The sequence below is a fragment of the Mustela lutreola genome, chromosome 13 (genome assembly GCF_030435805.1).
Source record: "Mustela lutreola isolate mMusLut2 chromosome 13, mMusLut2.pri, whole genome shotgun sequence".
NCBI lineage: Eukaryota > Metazoa > Chordata > Mammalia > Carnivora > Mustelidae > Mustela > Mustela lutreola.
Window position 1 is genome coordinate 21346040 of NC_081302.1, and position 21222 is coordinate 21367261.

Genomic DNA, 21222 nt, shown 5'->3' on the forward strand with positions numbered 1-21222 from the left:
AAAATTCTAAATTTTAAATCATGTGCTTATCCTCAATGGTTCAAATGGGAAAAGGGGTCATTATTAAAAATCTTTCTTAAGTATAAATAGTGGTCCTCTTTCAAAATTTTTCAGCATTTTGAAGATTAAGAACTTACAGGTAGTACAAATCTAAGACTGGGGCCACTAAGATGCACCCACTCCTCCTAAGCCTTTCAGTAATCACTGTCACCTAGAGGAAGGAGTAACAGTTTAACTCGTGGGCATTTTACAAATGAAAGAGTGTTATTCCTAGATCACCCCAAACTACAGCCCTGGAAAGGGGGAAGAGTTGCAATTTATTTAAAAGAGAAGGAGCCAACTGTTACCTGAATATCTTAAGCCCTATTGAGTGGGAAACAGGAGGGCTAGATAGAGAGAGAGAGAGGTGGTTACCTGACTGGGCTCACTCAAGGGGCTGTGTGTTCAGGCTCACAGAAATCCCAGATATGGAAATGCTGAGGCGTACAAGACCAGAGATAAGGGGATATAATGAGACTAAAAAGACTGCCTCCTTTGTCTTAAACTTCGGAGATGAGATCTCTCTATAACAGCTACAGCTGGACTACTGAAAATTACAAAACTTGAAAGAAAAAGTAAGCTTAGTGCTATCAGTGGTAAAGATGTCAGGAAGATTTAAGTTTCCCAGTCAGTTCTCAATAAAAGACTTCCAGTGAAAGCCCTCAGTGGCAAGCCATTCAGGACCCCTTGCACTCTAGAGAGCCTTTTTCCTTCCTTTCTGTTCTCACCTTCGCTTAATAAACTTTTTCACTTCGCCCATTTGTGTTCGCGAGATTCATTCTTCCGCTCCGTGAGACAAGAACCCTGCAATCCTGTAACACCATGAACCACCTGTTTATGGAATTGCTGGAATCAGGATTTTAGAACTAACCCTCCAATTCCATTCACTAGTTTGCACATTTGAAGAAATGAAGCCCCTAGGCGAAATGCCCTAAAATGTAACATTTAGTGGGTTGGCAGAATCTACCAACTTCTCTGCTAATGTCCTGTTGGTATTAAAAAGTCAAAAACAGCTATTTGTTAACATATTGCTTACTCACAGTAAGTGCAACTAATGTTTTATGCCAAGTTCCTGACTCTGGAACTTACAGGACAAGCTTCTCATCTTCCCTAGGAAGAAGAGCCTGGGAAAGGAGTTTGATCCCTGAATCCTATCGATCTGGGGAAAAAAAAAAAAAAAAAAAAAAAATGGGACAAGAGCAGCACTGGGTCCCTGGCCATGCTGGGGAGCCAACGCTTATTACTAAGACGGGGGCAAAGAGCTCTACAAATTGCACATATCATCACACCTAATGTTGCAGGACTATGCAAGAGCCTGGCACACAGCGTGCTCAGAGACAAACGCACGAAGCTGGAGCAACAAGCTTTAGCAAAAGCCGGGCCATGAGGGCAATTCAGCAGCGGGAAAGGGAAGCCAGGCTCGTACACCACAGAGACACCAGCCGACGTGTCGCCACTGTGCGGCTTCCAGAAGTGCCAGGGCAGCCTCTTAGCCACGGGTGCCCAGGTCCTGCGGGTGCAGACACGACCCTGCTCCGCCACCCATCCACCCCTGCGAGGGAGCCCCAGCCCGCGTTCCTCGCCCTGCCAGGGCCTTGGCAGGGTTCGCGAGCACCTACCCGCGCGCGGACCTCTGCGCTGGGTCTCGGACTGGGTCAGGGAAGGGCGACGTCAGCGTGGCCACCATCTCGGAACCCTGGTCGGGGCTGTGCCAACTGCTCAGGCCGAGGCACTGCGGCTTCAGCGTTTCTTTTCCTTTTCTTTCCCCTGACCCCCCTCGGGCTGCCAGTGAATATTCCGAGGAGTGGCTCCCACCACACGCTGGCCCTGCCCACGGGCTGTCCTGGGAGATCCTGGAGCAGGGGGAGCCGACGTCGGATCACGTGCGTGGATGTGAGGCGCGTCCGGTCTTTGTCTCTGGGCTGCCACGGGGGCCGGCCAGGGCTAAGGGCGGACGCGGGGTGCCTTGGACTGTCGCTATTAGAACCAGCAGCGGGGAGAAAGTCCTTCCTACGGCCCGCGCCAACCTGCCCTGCGTTCCCCGGATGGCCATGACCACCCAAGCTCAGGGGTAAGTCCTCAGCCAACTCGGACCCCGTGGGTTCAAACACTGTAATTAACTCTGGGACTGGCCAAACTACTTAACCATAAGGGGGGGGGGGGTGAGGGTGTGTACTGGTTGAACCCCTTCACGGTTCTGTGCCTCAGTAGCCTCTCCTGGTGATGTGAAGGTAATATTAGCTCCCACTTAATAAATCTTTTGTAAGGATTACACAAACTAACCAGTATTTAGGCATTGGGCCTGGAACCCGAGTGCTTAAAAATGGTCATGATAATAAATGTTCTTATTTTTTCACATAGTCCTTCCTGTAAAGAACAAATAAATCCTCATCAGGCCCACAGTGGCAATATCTAGAGGTCCCAGTCCGCATAACCCTGAACCACCACAAGGCTGGCTACTAAGGCTATCCGTGTGGTCTCCCAAAGGGATGGTTCTGGGGGACAGCTGAGAGTAAAGGAAGCAGGTAAAATTGTAGGCAGGGAGTCCAGGGAGTCCAGAAATAGGAATTCTCTCTATGAGGATCTGAGAGACCAATACGTAGGTAAAAGAGACCAATAATCCACTTGCAAGAGTCTTGGTTGCCCATTTTTTCAAGCTTGAGAATTTTGCAGTCATTTTTTAAATACACATAGTATAATAATTTTTTTTTTTTTTTTTTTTAAGGATGATGCTAGTGTGGTTCAGTTACAGGTTAGAAAGAAGTTCAAGTGGAAGCTCATTATTTACCTTGTGGGTAAAAGCTTCTATATGTGGTTGTTTCATAGAATACATATTGAAAAGCTGTGACCTCAGAGACATGGTAGTGGAGGGGACAGAAATAGGTGCTCCTAACACTGAAAAGTTTGTCAACTAGTAGTTCTTTAAAAAAAAAAAAAAAAAGTATTCATTTCTTCTGGCAGTAGTAAAACATGACCTTGTTTCTTCCAAGAAATTTTCTTCATATTATGCGGTTGACTATTGCTTCCAGAGATAAGCTAGAACTTAGGACCAGTTTCAGTTACCCAACAGACCATTCGCTTTAGTCTGTTCCATGCTGCATAACTGAATGAATGCATGGTCCAACCTCACTACGTAGGAGGAAAAAAGCTCATCCTATTTCTGAAAGCAGATCTTGACAAACAATGATATTGGGTCTTTTGAAAAAGCAGGTGTCTCGTCAGTTCAGGCTGCTGTGACAAAATGGCACAGACTGGGTGGTTTATAAACTGAAATGTACTTCTCACAGTTCAGAAGGCTGGAAGTCCAATATCATGGCACTGGCCTGGTTAGGTGAGGACCCTTTTCTGAACTGCAGACTTCCTGTTTAAAGTTCACATGGCAGAAAGGGCTTGGGATTTCTGCTGGATCCTATTTAGTCGAGCACTAATCCCATTCATCAGATCAAAGCCCAAAGGCCCCTCTCCCTAACACCATCATATCAGTCATTAGGATTTCACCATATGAATTGTGGGGGACACAAATAATCAGACCATGACAGCAGGTGACCTTGATGACCATTTTGATGATAGTTTATATAACACTTCAAAGGATTTTTCACCAGCTTGGGTTGTAGTTGTTTGTTAACACTGTAGTTCTTTTCTACCTATCCACACTCTAAGCAATTCCCATATCCTACCTATATCACTGGACAGACTTTTTTCAGGTTACCTTCATAAATTCTTTCTCTGACCACCAATGGTACTTAACAGGTATATTACTCTTCAGACACATGTCATATTTCTTTTAAATAGTAGACTTTATTTTTAAAGAAATTTTAGTTTTACAGAAAAGCTAAGCAGAAAGGCCAGAGCTGCCATAGGTCACCTCCCCTCCTCCCTCATAGATTCCCTTATAATTGATAGTTTTATTAACTAAAGCCCATAGTTTATATTAAGGATTCACACTTAGTCTCGTATAGATCCATGAGTCTTGACAAATGGATAATAGCATATATCCAACATTATAGTATTATACATAAAAGTTTCACTATCCTAAAAATATTCATCTCTTCCTTCCTCTACCCAAACCCTGGTAACCACTGATCTTTAAAATTTTTTTCTATAGTGTTGACTTGCCCATGAGGTCATACAGTTAGAATTATATAGTATGTAGCCTTTTAGATTGGCTTCTATCACTTAAAAGTATGCATTTAAAGTTCCTCCATGTCTTTTCATAGCTTAATAGTTCATTTCTTTTTCATATTGAGTAATACTCCCTTGTATAGATAATACCACAGTTTCTTTATCCATTCACCTTCTTTTTTTTTAATATAATTTTTTATTTTTTATAAACATATATTTTTATCCCCAGGGGTACAGGTCTGTGAATCACCAGGTTTACACACTTCACAGCACTCACCAAAGTACATACCCTCCCCAATGTCCATAATCCCACCCTCTTCTCCCAAACCCCCTCCCCCCAGCAATCCTCAGTTTGTTTTGTGAGATTAAGAGTCACTTATGGTTTGTCTCCCTCCCAATCCCATCTTGTTTCATTTATTCTTCTCCTACCCACTTAAGCCCCCATGTTGCATCACCACTTCCTCATATCAGGGAGATCATATGATAGTTGTCTTTCTCCGCTTGACTTATTTCGCTAAGCATGATACGCTCTAGTTCCATCCATGTTGTCGCAAATGGCAAGATTTCATTTCTTTTGATGGCTGCATTATAGCAGCAATGTCCACAATAGCCAAACTATGGAAAGAACCTAGATGTCCATCAACAGATGAATGGATCAAGAAGATGTGGTATATATACACAATGGAATACTATGCATCCATTCACCTTCTGAAGGACATCTTGGTTACTTCTAAGTTTGGTAATTATAAATATGTATGTAGGTTTTATCTGGCCATAATTTTTCAGCTCCGGTGGGTGAAAACACAACTGTTGGGCCATATAGTAAGATTGTTTACCTTTGCGGTTCCTGGGTGGCTCAGTGGGTTAGGCTTCTGCCTTCGGCTCAGGTCATGGTCCCAGGGTCCTGGGATCGAGCCCCACATTGGGCTCTCTGCTCAGCAGGGAGCCTGCTTCCCTCTCTCTCTCTCTCTCTCTGCCTGCCTCTCTGCCTACTTGTGATCTCTCTCTGTCAAATAAATAAATAAAATCTTAAAAAAAAAAAAAGAAAGAAACTGAAATAATGTCTTCCAAAAGGACTGTTCCATTGTGCCTCTCTACTAGCAGTGAATGATAATTCCTACAGCTCCACATAGTCACCAGCATTTAGTGTTATCAGTGTTTTGTAGTCTCGTCATTCTAGTAGATATGTAATGCTGTTGAGTAGTTTTAATTTGCCATTCCTAAACGACATAAAGTTGAATATCTTTTCATTTGCTTTTTTTTCTGTGTATCTTCTTTGAAAAGAAATTTATTTTGATCTTTTGCCCTTTTGCCACTGGGCTATTGGTGTTCTTACTGAGTTTTAAGAATTCTCTGTATAATTTGGATACAAGTCCTTTATCAGTTGTGTGTTTTCAAATAGTTTTTCTCAATGTATGACTTGTCTTTTCATTCTCTTAACACGGTCCTTCACAGAGCAGAAACTTTAGATTTTAACAAAGTCCCAATTTTTTCCCCACTTGATATTATATGCAAACCCAAAATAATTTAGATTTTCTCCTGTAGTATCTCCTGGAAGTTTTTAAATTTTGCATTTTAAATGTATGCCTATAATCCACTTTGAGCGATTTTTTAAAAGACAGGTGTGTTTTCTATGCCTGTATTCATTGTTCTCCATGTGGATGTAGTCATTATAGTACTGCTGACAAACTATTGTTTCTCTGTTGAATTGTCTTTGCTTCATAGCAATATTTGTGTGGGTCTAATTATGATCTATTCCATTCGTTCCATTGGTCTATTTCTCTGTTCTTTTGTCAATACCACTATCTTGACTAATGTAGCTTTATGATAAGTCTTCAATTTCTCTAAAGTGCCAGGGAACAGATAAAGCAGAGCTTTGTAGACCACAATGAAGAGATGGAATTTTATTTTGAAAATGAAGTAAAGCCATTTAAGAGATTTAAGTGGAAAATGTCATGACCTAATTTATTTGTTTATGTTTTTATTTATCATTAAAAAAAAAAAAAGGTAGCCTTGGTGGTTCAGTTGGTTAAGCAACTGCCTTCTGCTCAGGTCATGATCCTGGAGTCCTGGGATCGAGTCCCACATCGATCTCCCTGCTTAGCGGGGAGCCTGCTTCTCCCTCTCCCTTTGTTGCTCCCTGCTTGGATTCTCCCTCTATCCTCTCTCTGTCAAATAAATAAATAAAATCTTAAAAAAAAATTACCCTGGATAATGTTTGGAGAATGGGTAGTGGAGCCAAGAATTTAGTATTAGACTGGTTTGGAGGCTTTGAAGCAAGTGGAAACTCCTAGAAGAGTCAGATGTCAGATTAGCTAGACATAAATATCTCCTTTCACATTTCTTCCTGATTCAATAAGCATGGAGTCTGAACTGAAAATAAGAGTTGTGCAGAAAAGATCTGTTCATGAATTCAAGGATCCAAAGGTAAAATTGACAGACTCTGATAGTGTAATATTTAGAGGGAGATGTCAGGCTTAGATAATCTCTAATCGCCTGTAGTTTAACAAACCATGTGCTCCCATTGGTGCATTTTACAAGGTGTTTAAGCATAAAGAAATGATCTGAGGTTAGTTGAGGAAGATGAGCATAATTAAATGGCCATTTTTTTTTCAGGTGTATCCTAAAAGATATTTACTGCTTTTTGAATCAAATATCTAATTAGTTTCTTACTTGTGTGTTTGATAGGCCCATCTGCCTTTCTAGGAAATTGAGTCTGGAACATGATTTCCTAAATTGAAAGCTAAATTGATCTCCTCATGTGTTAGGACAGGTTCTTTATCTACCCTTTCCTTATTGCCTATTCCCTACTCTTTCCCTACAGTATTTTAGTAACATAACTTTACCACAGTTAAAATCATACAACAAGTTGAATAAAACATGAGACTGAAATATGAAAGATTAATTTTTTTCAAAAGGAAAAGAAACAATAGATGGTTTCTTAAGAATGCAGGCTTGGAAACTGTAGAGTTTGTGTTTGAATATCAGCTCCACCAACTGACTGTTTACCTGGATGCTTTTATTTTCATTTATCTTCTTATACATCAGTTTCTTCATGTCTAAAATGGAAATAAAACTAAACAGCTTCATCCTAATTTTGTTTTGAGAAATAAAACCGTTCTATAAATCTCAGTCTTCTTTATGGCCAGGAAGGATGGGAAACTGATTATGGGTAAGTTCTAGAAATGTATTCCACAGCACATGATGCAGAGGTACCTTTAGATAGGATGGATTTAACAACCATACTAAAGACAATAGGGATTCTTGCTTAAGGGAGGATGGATGCAACATTTGGTATGCATGATGCAATCTACATCCTACTAAGTAATGTCTTACATGCAGATGTTCTGGAGTTCTTGGAATCATCAAGGTTCTACTGATTTTAAGTCTAACCCATCTGGCCACAATTTCCCCAAACCCACACAACTGCTGCCCAGAATCTCCAGACCCCTTTACCTAAATTTAATAGAAGACAGGCAAAGGGACAAGTTCAAAGAGAAGGAGACCCATGCTATATGGATTTCAAAAGGTTTTTATTCCTTAGGCTTAATATGAATAGGAGGTAACACATCATTCATCTAAATGACCTGATGGCATTGGGCCTTGAGACTTGTGGAAAAACAGCTACTCACGTACTAGAACTATGAGCCTACACTTTTTGGAATATTTCATCGAAGTGATGGAAGTAAATACTTTGGTTCCCTGGGCTCTTCAGTACTGACCAGAGTAGCTGAAATCCCAGTCATTTCATGATATTTCATGATATTGTCTAGTATTTTCTTGAGCTGGCTAGAGAGCAGTGCTTGGCCCAAGTTGTGACCTTTATATAGATGCCTGGAGACAAAAGAAGCGGTCCTTGAGTCTCACTCGCCTGCAGCTCCCTACTCTCTGGATGAGGAGGCATGTGTGGAGGTGAGGGTAACGTTGCCTATAATTTTTCCTAAAGGCTAGGATGAGACGAAATTATCAAAACAAAATCCACAAGGCATTCTTCCTCCATGCGTTAGAGAAACATTACATAGACTATAAAGGGCTACTGGTATTTCTGGAGGAATTCTACAAATATTTCCCTATGATGATAAGATTGTTTTAGGAATGGTAACAATAACACAGCAGAATTATTGAACAATGGCAATACATCCAAATTCTGGAGTCCGTTCCCATCCACGTTCAATACTTGTATTAGTTTGCTAGGTCTATCATAACAAAGTACCACAGACAGGGTGGCCTAAATTTATTTTTCTTGCAGTTCTGAAGGCTAGAAGTCTAAGATCAAGTTGTTGGAAGGTTTGTTTCTTCTGAGACCTTTCTTCCTGGCATTCAGACAGCCACATTATCAGTGGGTCCTCAAATGGACTTTACTTTGTATATGTATGCCTCCTGGTGTTTATTCGTTGCTAATAAGGACACAAATTATAACAGATTAGGACCCCACCAATATGACTCAATTTAACATGAATTCCCCTATCTTTAAAGCCCTATCTCCAATATAGTTATATTCTGTAGTACTTGGAATTAGATCCTCAATTTAGGAATTTTGGGGAGACATATTTCAGCCCATTACCCTACCTAAAGACCATGTCAGCTTGATATGGTACACCTATCCTTGCATTGACCAAGGAACATATTGCCAACAACCGTCCATAACAGTGAGACTTATCCCTAGAAAAATAGCTTTTATTGCTCTAGTAGGAAAGCTGAAGGCTAAATCTGCAGTGACTTCAAGCTTTAAGAGTAATGGCAGCCTAGAGTTTAGAAAACTGGAAACATTATGGTGGTGTTCTTCAGAAGCCTCACCTAGACTGATAATTTAGAGAAGTATAGGTACAGTTAAGATGTGCTTAACTGTACCCCTTAGTCTTCTTGTGGCTCTTATCTTTCCATCTGAGTCTTATTGTTAGTATCTCTGGTTTTATTCCAGAAATCTTAAAGCATATTTCTGACCAACTTGAATAAAGATCCACAGGAACTGTATGCTAAGTATATCTATTTGAAATGAAACAGCAAAATGAAATGACAGTAAGAATAATTCTCACATTTTGCTGCTTGTTCAGAGTCTTCTAAGAAAGATACATATTTACCAAGTCATAACAATAATAGATAGCATTTGTTAAGTAACTACCTTGTGTAAGGATTTTTTCAAGATTTTACAAGTATTATCTTTACAACAGCACTGTGATTTAGATTGTCTTATTATCTTCATTTTATGATGAGAAAATTGTGTAGGAGAGATATTTTAAAACTTGCCCAAGTGTAAAAAGCTAACAAGAGGTAGGGTTGTAATTACGATTCAGTCAGATTGGTTAAGAGTCACCATGAGCTCTTTGTGCCTCCTTCCTGATTACAAAAGAAGACATATTTATGTTTAAGTTTTTCTCTTTTAGTTAAATACTAATTACACAAAATGGACTTACAAAAAGAAGCAAGGAAAGGGAAACTGCCCTAAACACCTCTGAATGTTTAGTATTGGGTTTCAAGCGACTGAAATTTTTGAAATACAAATACATACTCATGAAAAAAAGCTTAAAATTTGACATTTTGGATACCTGGGATGAAATATGCTTTGAAAACTGGGAGAAAAATTGAAGATCTTAAACCAAAGAAATACTGAGGAAATATCTCTATAAAATACAAAGAACACAGGTATATTTGTACTTCCCCCTAGGAAGTATGTTCTATGGCTATTACTTTAATCTAAACCACCTTCTTCCCCCAGCACACATGTAATGTCAATCAATATGGCTTCCCCTGCCACCAGGGGAATTCCAGCAGAACTGATTTCATAATTCCAGTTTTTTATTTTTTTTAATCTTTCTAGCGATTGGCACTGACTGATTTGTGTTAAATGAATGTTCAGAGGTCATTTTAAATAAGTCTTCCAGGGGCACCTGGGTGGCTCAGTGGGTTAAGCCTCTGCCTTCGGCTCAGGTCATGATCCCAGTGTCCTGGGATCGAGCCCCACATCTGGCTCTCTGCTCAGCGGGGAGCCTGCTTCCTCCTCTCTCTCTCTCTGCCTGCCTCTCTGCCTACTTGTGGTCTCTGTCTGTCAAATAAATAAATAAATAAAATCTTTAAAAAAAGTCTTCCATTTCTGAAGCAAACAAAAACAAACAATATAAACAAACCAAATGAGGCGATGTACAAATCCATATAGTGAAAACATGTACTCATGCACACATAACCTCATCTTTAAAGCAAACTCCCCAGGGTTACTTTCTTTTCTGCACTTGGAGTGAATTCATGACCGTTAATGACTGCATCGTATTTTAAAGGAGACAGTGCAATGTAAGCTACCTGAATTTTAAAAAGATCATCAAAAACTGGAAATTTATATTACTGATATACCTGCTATTCATATAGCAAAGAAAATCTTTTTTATATATTTTTAAATTCGAAACATTAAAAATGAAACATAGTATTTATTTTTATGTTTGTTTTCAGTAAACTGATATAGAAGAAACAATGAACCACGTGTGTGAGTAGAAAAAATAAACACTAGGCTAAGAACTTAAAGAGAAAACCCTTAGGAGGCATGAGCACGTGCAACAGCTAGAACGAGAAATCACCTTAGGAATAGAAAAGACTTTGAAATCCTCTGAGTATATGTCCTTCAGTGCTATTTTCTATTGTTTTGATTTTTATTGTTGAAGTGTTCAGTTGATCCAGGTAAAAAACAGACCTGAGTAACCTGTTATGTCATGTACAAATGGTTCTGGCATGACAACATGGTTTTAGAAATCCTCAGTAAAATTATTTTGTGTTGCCAGTTAGTACATTGCTGATCTGCTCACATTCTGTAGTTGCATTATAATTCCCTCATGTGTATAATAAGGCAACTAACTCATATGATTCGTAAGGCCTTAGTCACTAACATCTATTCTCCAATCTTCTTAAATTCAAGTGTGTCATTTTACATGAGACTGCTTTCTGTCAATAATATGTTTAGCAGAGCCAGGGTAGACACAACCCACTGGATACAAACAATATAGCATTACTGCTATAAGCTAATATTTATATAATTTTTCTTTTTTTTTTTTTAAAGATTTTATTTATTTTTTTGCCAGAGAGAGAGAGAGCACAAACAGAGGAAATGACAGGCAGAGGGAGAGAAAGAAGCAGGCTCCCGTTGAGCAGAGAGCCCGATGTGGGACTCGATCCCAGGACCCTGGGACCATGACCTGAGCCGAAGACAGAGGCTTAACCCTCTGAGCCACCCAGGTGCCCCTATAATTTTTCTTTTTATATATGGGTTTTGATTAATCTTTTGTTTTTATTTGTCCCATGACTTGCGCCCCTTCCCTTCCTGAGCCCTCCTCCGTATCAAAAACTTACCATCCTTTTCCTTGGATAAATTGTATGTGATAAGTATATAACATGGCATGGATACACTGTAATTTAGTCTTTTACTTATGTACTGGCTTTCATCTTTACTTATTTTTCTTTATTATGAATACGTGTTCATTAAATATCTTTTTTAAAAAGTCTATATTTATTTGTACTTAATTTAGGAGTTGAGACTTTACACTTCTTCGAAGCTACCACAAACCCAAAATATTTATCTGGCCATTTACAGAAAAATTTTAGTAACTCTTGCTTAGAATCTCATAGTTGGATTTTTATTTATTTATTTATTTATTTATTTATTAGATTTTATTTATTTGACAGAGAGAAATCACAAGTAGGCAGAGAGGCAGGCAGAGAGAGAGAGAGAGGGGAGGAAACAGGCTCCCTGGGAAGCAGAGAGCCCAACGTGGGGCTCGATCCCAGGACCCTGGGATCATGACCTGAGCTGAAGGCAGAAGCTTTAACCCACTGAGCCACCCAGGCGCCCCAGAATCTCATAGTTGGATTTTTAAAAAGATCACTTTCTCCTTTCATTCTTAAAATGAAGTTTGAGATGAAATTATGTATTCAAGCCCCAGAATTTTTTATTTTTTTTTAGAGGACTGAGTGGGGTTCTTATTATTTTTAGAGATTTTTGGTGTGCGTGTGGTGTGACAGAGAGAGAAAGAGAGAGAGAGAAAGAGAAGATTTTGGTTTTATACAGCTCACTGGTCTCCTTAGGTACTCTTTGTATGTTTTGTTTTGTTTTACTTTGTTTTTACTCAGTTCTCATTAAACAGTTTAGTTTCACTAAGTGTATATTCTGATTATTCTACCTGATTACCCTTTCTCTAGCTGGTGGGCCTCCTTTTGTGGCCTGTTATCTATCATCTAGGTTTCTAGAAATTCAGGTTTGTTTGTAAGAGGGCCTTCTCACTGTTGAAACCCTGAAAGTATGGAGATGAGAGAGTCCGGTTCTATAAGGCTGTCACCACTCTGTTGAGTCCCCTGAAGGAAACCTCACTATTCTCCAAAATCCCCATGTTCTCGCAGTGGCAAAATAGGAAAGTCTGAGCCTGCAAGCTCAGCAACAATTTATACTTTCTTTTTTTAAATGAGATGTTAAGGTGAATGAACAGTTACATATATTCCTTTACTTCAGCCTGGGGAGCCAAAGGTCAAAGTCTTTGTTGAATACGGTCTTCCAGCCCATTTCCAGTACCTTGAAGATATTCTCCACCAGTTCTACCCATGCTTCAGCTGCGTGCCGCTGCCCAAAGATCATAACATTTATTGTATGATAAAAGGGAAGTACCATAGAATTGGGATTGGAGGGAAATGGAACCATGTTCTAGAATCCCTGCACACATGTCAAAAGCTTTTAAGTATGTTGTCTCAATTTAATCTCTACAGCATTATTTTGGAAAGAAATGTCAGGGTTTATATAACAAATACAGAGAAGTTGAGGGTAGACAACCTAGGACTTTCCCTAGATATTAATGACAATAAAAATAACCCAAGCCCCCTAACAACTTATTTTCCAATATGTTAGTTCTCACTAGGAGAGATTAGTTTCATAAAATCCTGTTTCTAATAAAATTCCAGAATCCATTTTCAGAGATTTATTTTAGTCATTTTTCTTTCTATAGCAGAAGAGCTTGTTTAAACATCACACCAATTAATATATAAGTTTTGTCATGTATGTGAAAAAAGTTAGGAATTCTATTTGACATAAAGAATGCAGTATGCCAAAAATAGAAATCATGCGTTTCATTGCTCTAAGTGTTTAATTAAGTGAATTATATTATCAAGCTCTACTGTTAAGATTAGAATAGAGTTTATTTCCAACTAGTTCTATCTTCAGGCAACTTTTTTTTACCCAGAAAGGTGCCCTAAGGAAAGAATTCAGTGGAAGAAAATGTCGCAGTTCTCTTTAAGATAGCCACCTCCCCTCTGCTATCATGTACAGTATACAGTACACAGTATATATTTCATTTTGTGTAGCAGACTTTTAAGCCCTGATAACTTATGTATCAAAACGTAAGCCTGAAATATTATAAGACTACCTCTTTATGAATTAGATCCATTTTAAGACCAATACCTAAAGATGGAGACAGTGAGAAAAAGATCCCATGTAATAGATTTGTCATTTTTTTTTTTTATAATTTTTTTATTTTTTATAAACATATATTTTTATCCCCAGGGGTATAGATTTGTCATTTTTATGCCCTAGTTCAAAGCTATATGATTTTCTCTATCGCCATCAATTATCTTTCAAAGGCTGTCAAATATGTTCTCTTTTCCTTCCTGTGCAGCTAGAAAATAGAAATAAGAAATTTGATTTTTAAAGGTAGATAAGTTATCAAAGCAGAAATGCCTTTGAATTAGGTCATTCTTCCATAGCATAATGAATTTGAAATCTCCAGTAGAATTTTATAAGGAGCATTTAGCAATACTCAGGGAACATTGAACATTGGGTATCAGTGAGACTTCGGCTGTAGTCCACACTTTATATAGCAGCCTTAACATTAGCTGAGAGGGGGCAGGTCAGCATCTGATTACACGGTGAGGAAGGATTTCTGTCTTGACAGTAGGTGAGTATCTCTAGTGGTTGTTTGTTCATATTTATCAAAGGCAACTTTTTTTTTTTTTTTTCTTTTTGTCAGACATAGTTTGAGACAGCGACTGGATAAAGCTTTCAGAGTCACAGAGGTAATAGCTGCATACTTTAGATACTTTTCTGTGCAGTTTGTATAAGCATCAACTCTTTGGTAAGTGATTCTACATAGAGAGATTTTACAATACGTACGAAAGGGATAGAGAGGACTCTTCAACCTGTAATGAATAGAAAACACATTTCCCAATGCAGAGAGAATCAAGCCATGGGAATGATTTTTATCTATTATGCATGTCACATATTGTTCCCAAAATGATTTAAGATTTCTTACAAGGATGCATAAAATGAAAAGATAAGAGTGCCATTTCACACACACACAAAAAATGATGTAGGAACAAAGTAGCATAAAAAAATGTCATAATAACCCACAAGTCTACTGTAGATAAACCACAAAAATAGGTCTGACTTGTAAATTAAAAAGCTTGTAAGTTATAAAATTTACAATGCCCATGAGATTCAAACAAAACAATTGCTAAAGAGAAGTGCACTATACTTTATACGTATATCAGATAAGTTTCTCCCAGGGGGTCCCCCTGAAAAGGACACAGAAATGCAGATGAGTCACGTGTACCCAGAATGTCACATTCTGCTCTTAAGAGCTGAGAATTTCTTTGTTACAGAAACTTAAACCTTTTGAGATAAAGCAGTGTTACATAACTCATCCCATTTTCTATATAAAAAAATTCCTACAGATTATCTTTATAGGAAAATATTTTTATCAGTGGTTAAATATGTAGCTGTGTAGTTAAAAGATATTGCTAAATCCAATTGTAAAATTAATGTCATGTTTAAAAAGCAAGAGACACATCTTACAATAAGATTGGATGCTATTAAATTTCATAATCAGATGTTTTTCTCTTAGGAATTCATTTTAAATTCAGCCTCTTTTTGGCCAAGACACCCCTGCAATACCAGTCTTTAAGTGATGCTCTTGTAATATCTCCCCAATTCCTCCTCATTCCACATAACCACCGCTACCGCTGCCATTCAGGGTCCCATCATCTCTCATGTGGGCCATTCCTTTAGCTGCTTCTTACATTCTTATTTTCCTATGCTTTGTCTCCTATGGCTTAAGCCAGGCTCCTTTCCACTCCCGGGTTGATCTTTCTAAAGCGCTAATATGTTTATGGCCACCCTTTGTTCAATCTTTCAATAGTTTCTATAGTGATTTACATGACACTTTATAATATGTTCTTTTGTTTCCTTTCCAGGACTATTTGGAACATCAAACACTCAAACATTTTACCTTTTTCCAGCAACCATCCTGAGCCATGCATACTTCCCAAAATTTGACGATTTTTTTTTCTTCACATTTTCTCTTTCTGTCTTTGCACATCCTGTTATCACTGTTTGAAGTGTCTTTCTTCACCTTAATTTCAGTATGATTGTCACCGTTCCTGGACTCACTTCCCTGGTGCCAACAGTGTGGGTTGGCTTATGTTCCGCGGTGTTCTCTTAGTCCCCTGTGTTTTCCATCTCTGTTATAACCCTTATCACTACTCAAGCACCTTACTTCTCTGTCCCCCATGAGATGGTGAGTTTTCTAAGGATAGCAAGCATATCTTTTCAGTCCTCTAATTCAACTTCTGAAAGGTTTACGTACAGTTGCTAATAATAAAAACAGCCTTGATATCTATAGTTCTTCCAGTGGGGTAGCCTGTGTTATAAATCAATTATTTCAATAACTGCAAAAGGTAGATAGTAATGTTATCTCTAGCTGATAGATAATAAAAGGAAAGATTGAGAGTATAATCAGCTTTTCAAAGGTCATCTAACTAGTGCATCTAATACGGAAGAACTAGAATGAAGAGAAAAGGCTAATCGGTTTCACTAATTTTTATTATTATTTTTTTAAATTCTAGATGGGGCATTCCTGGGTGGCTCAGTCAGTTAAGCATCTGCCTTGGGCTCAATGACCCCAGGGTTCTGGGATCGAGTCCTGCATCAGGCTTCTTGCTCAGTGGGGAGCCTGCATCTCCCTCTGCCTGCTCTGCCCCAGCTTGTGCTCGTGCTCTTTCTCAGATTCTCTCTTGGACAAATAAATAAAATCTTTTAAAAAATAAAAATAAAGTAAAAATAAAATTCCATATGAATGAAAATACCATATTCAAGCTCAAAATCAAACCAAATCTGAAAGTAGAATGTATTTTAACTATTTTAGCAAGGAAGGATTAAATATTTATTTGCCAAAAACTTGTCAAACCTGTACAAGCAAGCTGAAATCAAACAATAGGAAAAGAAAAAAAACCCTCAAAAATGTCCAAGGCAGATAATAATAATATTAAAAATAAGATTGTATCAAAGTTTGTTACTAGCTTTAATTTAATACAGGCAATTCTCACTTGGCATGGTAGTACCACATGGTAAAAATGATCGTAAGCTGAAATTGTACAAAGTAATCATAATCAGTGGGAAAGATTACAATGTTCTATGATCTTTATTTTGTCAGGACATTAAAAACTCTTACTAGAGGTTAAAGGCACAATAAAATCAAATTAGTAAAATTAACACTTACGTAGTACATTGCACTTTAAAACACTGAAACATTGAGAATCACCATTTTATTTCTTCTAAAAATAATCTGTGATCTTACCTTTTGCTTCACGTTGTTTAAAGTTATGATATAGAGGAAGCATCTTCTCTATGCCTTGGCTAACTGTCATTCTCCTTTCAAATTTGGGATCAGCTTCCAGCATTTCATCCTTTTTGCTTCCCATGTGGTGAACTGCCTCTGAGAGTTCCTTGAACATGAAATTTTTTTGACAGTGTTACCTCCTCTAGGACATCTTCATCTTTGTTGTCACAACCATTTTGTTCATATATATTAATAAATACTTCTTTTCACTTTATTGACCTTATCATTCTAATTTCACTTAGTGTTATTTCTTTCTATTTGTTCATATTGGTTACCTAATTCTCTTTTGAATTATCCACTTAATAAGAGGTCATATGGGTTTGTTTCCATGAGACAAGGAGGAGCCCCAACTGCATGTTTTGCTGCCTGTGTGTGGACTGGAGAACAGATGTGTAGGGGCTACTTACTGACAAACTTTGGAAGAAGGAATATGAACGGCCACTCATCAGGATGCCCACCTGTTGTTTCTGTAATGATTCGTGAACTGAAGAACACGTAGTGCAGATCGCCCCTAATGCTAGTACTCCTGGTTAATATAGTAGTTAAACAGTAACTGCAATTTGATCTGTGGTCTTGGGGGAGGTTGATGTTATTTAAGTAAACTCTAGTAAATGAACTACTGCATATCACAACCATGCAAAATAAGAACTTGTCTATTTACTATACCACACCTCATGCATTTCATACTGTAAATATTATCATAATAATCGTAAGTAGGCATTGTTACAATCCTAATTCTACATGTGATGAAACTGCAGCACAGAGATAAAAGTAAATTCACATAAGGTCACATAATTATCTGTAATCAGGATTCCAAATCCAGGATCTTTTGGAGGCTGAGCTCTTAGTCTTAATACCCTATTACTCCTGGTGTTCATTCATTAATTCAGAACACCTAGGTGTTCTGAATTAATGAATGAAATAATAAATGTACTGAATACAGAAAGTTTCCTGTCCTTTGTGATTTTTCACAATAATATTAATGAATTAATTCTCTGTAAAGAGATGAATTGGTTTTAGAATCTCATTACCTGATGATACTAGACCCAAATGAGTAAATTTGTACCTGCACTTTTTTTCAGAATAGATAAAATATATCAAACACAAAACACTGTGCAAGTTGAACCTTAATTTAGCATCACTCACTACAACTTGATGTCAAATTCTTCAACATGTATATAAACCATGTTGTTTTGTTATTTTGCCTTTTTATTTTGTGGAGTTTGTTGAAAGGTACGATGATAGAAAAGAGAGGAAGGATCTCTTTGAAGTTTTGATAAACCCATGAGTGATCTTCTCAGATAGACATACACTCAGCATCTACTGTATAATTTAAATGTGCACATTGACCCCCCGAAGTCCATTCACAGACTTAAAAGAAGATTAAGGGCTCTCCTAGATCTTAAGTTTCCTTATAGGCCAAATGTCCATTTCTTTCTTCGGCTGTATCACTTAATGAACCTAGGCTCTTAAGGGTCTCCTGTGGACTGCCATGCCATCATCCCAACACAAGCCTTTACCATTGACCCTGGTGGAGAAAAGTACATGGGCTGTCATGCACCAGCTCTAAATCTGCTTTGCCTTTTCTTCTTTTCTACCAGTTCCTCTACTGGCACAGAGTTACAATGTACTCATATTCTTTTTTCCTGCTCCTTTCATTCCCCATGATGCCCTGTGTTTGATTCTCTTCAATCAGGTGTTTATTTGGTCATGTGTTTCCACTCTACCAATAAGGGCCTGTATTGATTATCATCCATGCATTCAACCAGTATTTATTGGGTGCAAAAATATGTGAATAATTGTTCTCAGTGCTGAGAATAAACCAATAAGCAATTCAAACTCCCAGAAATAAATGTAAAGGTGCTATACAGAGTAACTTTTTAGAAGAAGGCCCTATTTAGCATCTTTCAGGAGGGGAATTTCTTATTTGAGTTGAGACCATCTCTCCAGGCATGCAGGATAGAAATATATTAGGTAAAGAGAACAGCACGTGAAAAAGGCCCTGGGGTAGAATAAGCCTATTTATGCATTAGGAAGGTCTGCACATTTTGGAAAGAATTAAAAATAATAGTGAAAAGAAATTTTAAACCTAAAGCCAGATCCTAAGGGATTCTAGAACAGGGATTGAAAAAAGAGGCTGAACACCAAGTTTAGTAAGTAGTTTATGAGATGAAGTGAGAGAATTTTACAGGGCATTTGAAGCAATTGAAAGGAAGTGATTGATTTAGTAATGCCTATATAATATATCTTATAAACATTACTTGGTCTTCTCCTGGAGAAGTTTAAAGCGACATTGAGGAAGCAGTAGTAATTTCAATAGAGGGCTATTTTTCCAGTTCAAGCATCCTACAGTCAGGTGAAGGCAATGATGGTGAAAGGGTGTGGATGCTCAGTGATTGATTTTAGACTGGCCCATCTGATTTACATTAGGAGAAAGAAAAAACTTAGCTCAAGTTATTGACAGGGTGTATTGATTTAAAACGTTCATAGACCCCAGTCACTGAAATAGTATTTTTTACATTTTTGTAACTTATTTTTGGGCTAAACTGTATATGAAAACATAAAGAAATTTTAATATATATTGTGTTCCTGCAAACTTTGCTGAAATATATCCTTTCTAGGGTTTTAAAAACTACCTTACAGTGTCCCTTTTTTCATTTATTCATTTAATCAATAATGCTCTCAGGTCTTAAATATTACAGTGTTCTATTTGGAATACTTTCTTCACCTGTAACTTTACAGAACATTTCTTACTTTTGAGTGCAAAATACTTTTCTAAATATCAAATAATTCATACAGAATTATATTATCTTATAGTCTCTTTAACTGATTTAACATATTATTTCATTTTTTAGTCTTTTTTTTTCTTACCTAAAAGCCTTACATATTTTATTTGTACTTATTCAGATATGGTGATTTTAAATAAATTTTAACTTCTCAAAATGTTTCTCTTTTTCATCTTGGTAAGTCATAAACATGCCATTAATAGATTCCCCCCAAAATAGGTCAGTGTAAAGATGTAAACTTCTTTTCATCTATAAACAACCTTAATCAATGGTTCAGGCCCGAAATATTTGCCTAACCATTCAGTTCAGCAAATCTAACTGGAGAATCTATGTGACAGAGTCTTTGCCAGGTGCTGTGGGAGGCTCCCTGTGCAGTCACTGTCAGTCTTTAAAATTCAATTGGCATCATTAATGTAGGAATGATCTATATTTTGTTTTTCAATAGCATGTTGATAGTCTACAGGTAGATCGACCTCATAGGATTTTTTTTTCCCAATATCATTTGTCATGCTCTCACCAGTGCCTATGAGTTTCAGTGATTTTTCTTGACTCATACCAGTTGCTAAGTAACATGGAAAAGTACAGCTGCAGCTTCACTTCCTTCAAACTGCTGCTCCTAAATATGAATAAAACCATAGACATTCTATTTTTGTGTTCAGAACTCACCGCTTTCAAAGCTTCTGTGTTAGATTCTCTGAAGCATAATGGAGAAGGCAGTAAAATTACAGACCGAATAAGACTTCTGAAAATATTTGCTTCTTTTTTTTTTTCTCCAGATGCAATTAGATTATTTTTTCTTCTACCTCTGAGCTTCCATTAAAGTTCTGTAATGGATGCATTGAACTAAGAACTAAGAGGACACTGCTTGACCTTGAGCAAGTTATAAATTTCTCAAGTTTCTGTTTCTTAATCTGTAGTTAAATTCAGTGTTCATTTTTCCTCTTCCAGCTCTATGATACTATGAAACAGTCTGCATTATATCACTGAACTACTGAATGGCATTCTTTTTAAATAAATGTCACAAATTATGTTATTGTTTTGTAGTTCCTTTTTATTTGGCTTACATGGGATAAATACTAAACACATTTTAAAGAGAATTCTACTTCTAGACACTTGATAGTTCTTTGCATTCTCTATGGCTAAGTAAAAATATTCACATAAAGATAATATGACATAATAATCCTTTGACAAAGCTCTAGGTCATTTCCCTAATCAAAGTTCACATTGTAGGTGTCTGATATCAGCTTGCATCTCGGGGAATGAAACAAGAGTTTATGTTCCTTGCCTTCTATTTCTCTCAATTCCAGATTCGTAATTGCTTTTGTAAGATCTCCAGGGTGGCAAGAGTTACTTTAGAGTATGCTGAGTTTTTCAAATGTAATATGTATCTCCCTCCATTGTAACTATGAGTCCTTGTCTGTTTCCCTCCCTAGGCCTTGACCTCCTGCAGAGAGAATGTTTTGTGTATTTCATCTTTACAGTTCCAGGACCTAGCACAGTTGTTGTATTGAAGTTATTAAATATTTTCTTTTAAGCAGAAGAAGTAAAAAGTGCTTTGGGAAACCTCACATATCTTTTGACTAGTGGGGATACAGTTAGCAAATTACTTCTTTTCAGAACAAATTTCATGGAGCCTATAT

The 21222-nt window shown here is 37.6% G+C and overlaps 1 protein-coding gene across 1 annotated transcript in view; it reads left to right on the plus strand.

Annotated features, from left to right (window-relative positions):
- The first annotated feature begins 1344 nt into the window (after positions 1–1344).
- Positions 1345–21222, plus strand: part of LOC131813586 (uncharacterized) — a 105852-nt gene continuing 85974 nt past the window's right edge. The window contains exons 1-2 of the mRNA XM_059143977.1: positions 1345–1538; positions 1631–2110. Of these exons, the coding sequence (XP_058999960.1) occupies positions 1345–1538; positions 1631–2110 (674 nt within the window). The remainder of the gene's footprint in view (positions 1539–1630; positions 2111–21222) is intronic.